Source organism: Myotis lucifugus, unplaced genomic scaffold, assembly GCF_000147115.1.
Source record: "Myotis lucifugus unplaced genomic scaffold, Myoluc2.0 scaffold_393, whole genome shotgun sequence".
NCBI lineage: Eukaryota > Metazoa > Chordata > Mammalia > Chiroptera > Vespertilionidae > Myotis > Myotis lucifugus.
The window spans coordinates 621943-625723 of NW_005871441.1; the positions used below are offsets into that span (position 1 = coordinate 621943).

Here is a 3781-nt window from a genome sequence, read left to right on the forward strand (position 1 = left end):
GACCCACTGAGGTTAGAGCATTGTCCCCAATATGCCCAAGGTTGAGGTGTTCAATGACTGGTCAGGGCACATATAAGAATCAACCAATGAATGTATCAATAAGTGGAGCAACAAATCCAGGCTCCTCTCTCTCTCTCTCTGTCTCTCTCTCTGTCTCTCTCTTATCAATTTTTTTTAAAAAGAACAGTTTACAGAAGGGGAAACTGAGACTCAACAAGTGGCCGAAGACTAGGGTTGCAGAACCTGAGAGCCAGCGGGACCTAAGGACATCCTGCTCTCAGCCCACTCCCCACAGGATGCTGGAGCCTCCTCTCTGGCCCGGCCAGGGTCGGCTTGCACACCGCCTGGGCCAGCAGGCACGCCTCCTCGCAGCTGGCAGGGACTCCCCAAAGCTAAGTGTTCTGAGGCCAGGCCAACAGCCCCTGCACAGCCTCATGCCACTTGACACACAGCAGGACCCAGCCCGACTAACTGACTGAGGACAGGAACAATGTCCACTACACAGCCCTTTACAGGTCACACACGCCTTCATGTTCCATTGCCTCATCTGACCCAGGCAGCCAGGGGTCAATGACTATGCCCTGGGGATGGGGAAACTGAGGCCCCAAGCCCAGCCAGGACTGGGAGCCAGGCAGCCCTCACCCAGCCCAGACCTCATGTTGCTCTCCAAGATTTGAGCCCCAGCCTGTCCTGACCCCGGCTGCACTGGCTTAGCACCAAGACCAGAGAGGGACAGCCAGGCACAGGGCTCCTGAGGATCGGCAGCCCTGACCCTAATACTCACCCTCGGCCATGGTCAGGGTGGCAGTGTCTCCTGGGACTGGTGGCAGGACCCTCCGGGTGTGGACCACTGGCAGCCGCTGTGGAGGAGGCTGAGCGCAGGGAACTTATAGCCCGCTTGGGGCCGGGCCGGGGGCGGGGCCGAGCGGGAAGGCGGGGACCTGGTGAGGCTGCTATTGCCCAGTCTGGGCCCACGCGCTGGGCTGGCCGCTCTGGGCTGGCCGACCTGTGCGGGCCGCAGAGGAAGGAGGGAACGGTGACCAGGCAAGGGCTCCCCCTGGGGGAGCAGACAGTGCAGGGCTGGGACAGCAAAGACACAATTAAATCAGGACACAGACACATCTGGACCCACAGTGTCAGACCTTGGGTAGCAGACACCTGGACAGAAAAATACGCACATACAGATACAGACCCATGTGGAGCCCACACAGTCACAGACACACTCCTACACATACAACAGACAAACCTGGACATGCAGTGACATGGACACAAAATCAGGTTAAAAGCATGGAGACATGCCAGGACATAGACACGAGCAGACACACAGGCACCCACAAGGAGCCACATACAAATACACAGGTGTCCAGATGCACCCAGCTCACAGACACACACAGACACCAACATGCCATCAGATATGGACACAAAAGCAGATTGGGGCATCCACAGGCATGCAGATGCTCAGAGACGGTCACACATGCAGACACAGCCTCGTGTACAGATGCAGACATACCCACAGAGACAGGCACGCCTCTTCCTGGAGCAAAACCCAGGTAATCTGCCCATCTCACCCATCCCTCAGATGATAGATCTAATCTATCCACCCATCCATTGCCCACCCATTTATCTAGCCATCCACTCACCCAGCCATCCACTCACCCCAACCTGCTTCCCATCCTCCCTCCATTCCCATTACTATCATCCCTGCAGGCCCACCGTGTGCCAGAAGGAAACAAAGAAAACTTTCCAGGAACTTAACCTCGGACCCTTCCCACTAGCATCCAGGGCAGGGGGGTGGGGCATCGATCCTCCTGGGCCCTCTAGTCCCCCAGACTCCTATGCTTCTTACCCACCGTGAGGTCTGAGCAAGGCGGGTCCCTGGCGATGCAGGGGTCTGGGGCCTCCCCCAGCCCCTTTTCTAGAATAACTTCCATATCTCTTGAGGGATTTCAGCTTCAGAACTGGTCCCAGTTTCCATTCCCGTGGGACAAAGTGCAGGAAACAAGCCTGTGTTGTTTTAGTGGATGTTTGTCCCTGGGTCGAATGGGCCCTGCCTGGGTCTTGGTGAACAGACTCATGACACAGCGTTGAGTCCTGCTGACCTGTAAAAGGAGTGAACCTCGCTCGTAACTGCCCGGTTTTACAGATACTGTTACAGAAACTGTCCCCTGCAACTGGCGAGAGCTCAGAGGAAGGAGCAGGATGAGTGAACATCAATCAAGAAGCCAGTGCCCACTCTGCTCTGACCAGCTGTGTGGCCACGGGCAGGTATTTCAGCTCTCCAGACCTCAGTTTCCCCCTCTGCAAAATGGGGGCAAGAATTCGTCCCTCTCAGGCCTGGAGTAAGGCTCAATCAAAATGACCGAGGCCGGGACCTAGTATATAGTGCGCACTTGATAACCGGGTCCCTGATTTTTGGAGCAAAAATGCCAAGTGGCCCTGAGGGACAGCAAAGGCTCCGGTGGCCAGGGGGCCCTTGCCCTGCTCTGGGCCTCAGTTTTTCTATCTGTTCAGGGGGACTGGGAAACCCCGCCTTGTCTTACGTAATTGCACAAGTAATGATTCAAAACTCCAGCTTACTGAGGGGAAAACTGAGGCACAGGGAGGGTGGTCATGGGCTCAAGGTTCCCCTTGAACAGACAGGGGCCTTCATCATTTTGTGCAAGGGAAGTGCTGTACAATGGTTAGAGCGGGCTGTGTTACTCTGGGCAAATTACTAGACGTGTCTGACCCTCAGTTTCCTTCTCTATCAAATGGGTGTAATAAGAGTCCCCACCTCTGGGGTTTAGAGACAATGTCTGTTCAGTGCTGAGCATATGGTAGATGCTCAATAAATGGTACCCAAAACATTTTATGTGCAAGTTAAGATCAGGAGTCCCCTTCCTCCACAAAAGTGAGGTTCTTATGTGTGGGTGGAGCAGGTGGCAAGCAATGTAGACTGTGGGGTGCTCAGAAGAACGCCCTGCCTCCCAAATAAGTCTTATACCCAGGGTCACGGATGCAGGGGCCCCACCGTTAGAGAGTCACCCCTTCACTTCCTTAAGGGTTTCCAGGCCTTGAGGTAGAGATAAAGGTGGCATTTGAGAACTTTTGAATAACCCATTACCAGCCAGATGCCCCACTTAAATCTCACAATACGATTTTTGTCATTTGTTAAATGAGGAGACTGGGGCTCAGGGAGGTGAAGTGACTTGCCCAAGGTCACAGAGTGAGGAAGTGGAGGGTAGAGTCTGGCCTTGGTTCAGACGCCGACACTGACTCTTCCATGGCTCAGGGATCGGCCCTATATCCGGCCACGCCCACCCTGCTTCTGATCCGTGGTGTCTGGTGGGCAGTGGACATTCAATACATGTTTTTGGCATGAGAGAGAAAGATGAGTCAGAGAGAACTGAAGGGAAACTAGAAGGAAGGAAAGGAAGAAAAAGAAAAAGATTCAGATTCAGATTCAGACAGGTTGGGGAAACTGCCCGAGGTCACACCGCACAACTGGGCTCCCAGGCCCTGGCTCAGCTGAGCCGTTCCCCAAGGACGAGGGGTCCCTACGCAAGAGATGGCCCTGGACGGCTGAGCTGAGGGGAGAGGGAGACGGGACAGTGTAGGTGGGACTGTGATAGGCAATTGAGGCCTCAGTTTTTCTACCAACTGGTGACTAATGGCAGATGAGCAGCGTCTGGCATGAGCCAGTCCAGGGAAGGAAGGACCAGACTCCCTGAGGAGGGATGGGCTGAGGTAGGGGTGAGAACAGGAGACTTGGAGAAAAGGTCAAGAGGTAGGTGTGACCTTT

The 3781-nt window shown here is 54.8% G+C and overlaps 1 protein-coding gene across 1 annotated transcript in view; it reads right to left on the reverse strand.

The window, feature by feature from the left end:
- Positions 1-914, reverse strand: part of TGM2 (transglutaminase 2) — a 31292-nt gene extending 30378 nt beyond the window's left edge. Inside the window, exon 1 of the mRNA XM_006102018.3 lies at positions 785-914. Within this exon, the coding sequence (XP_006102080.1) occupies positions 785-794 (10 nt within the window). The 5' untranslated portion in view covers positions 795-914. The remainder of the gene's footprint in view (positions 1-784) is intronic.
- Positions 915-3781: the final 2867 nt, after the last annotated feature.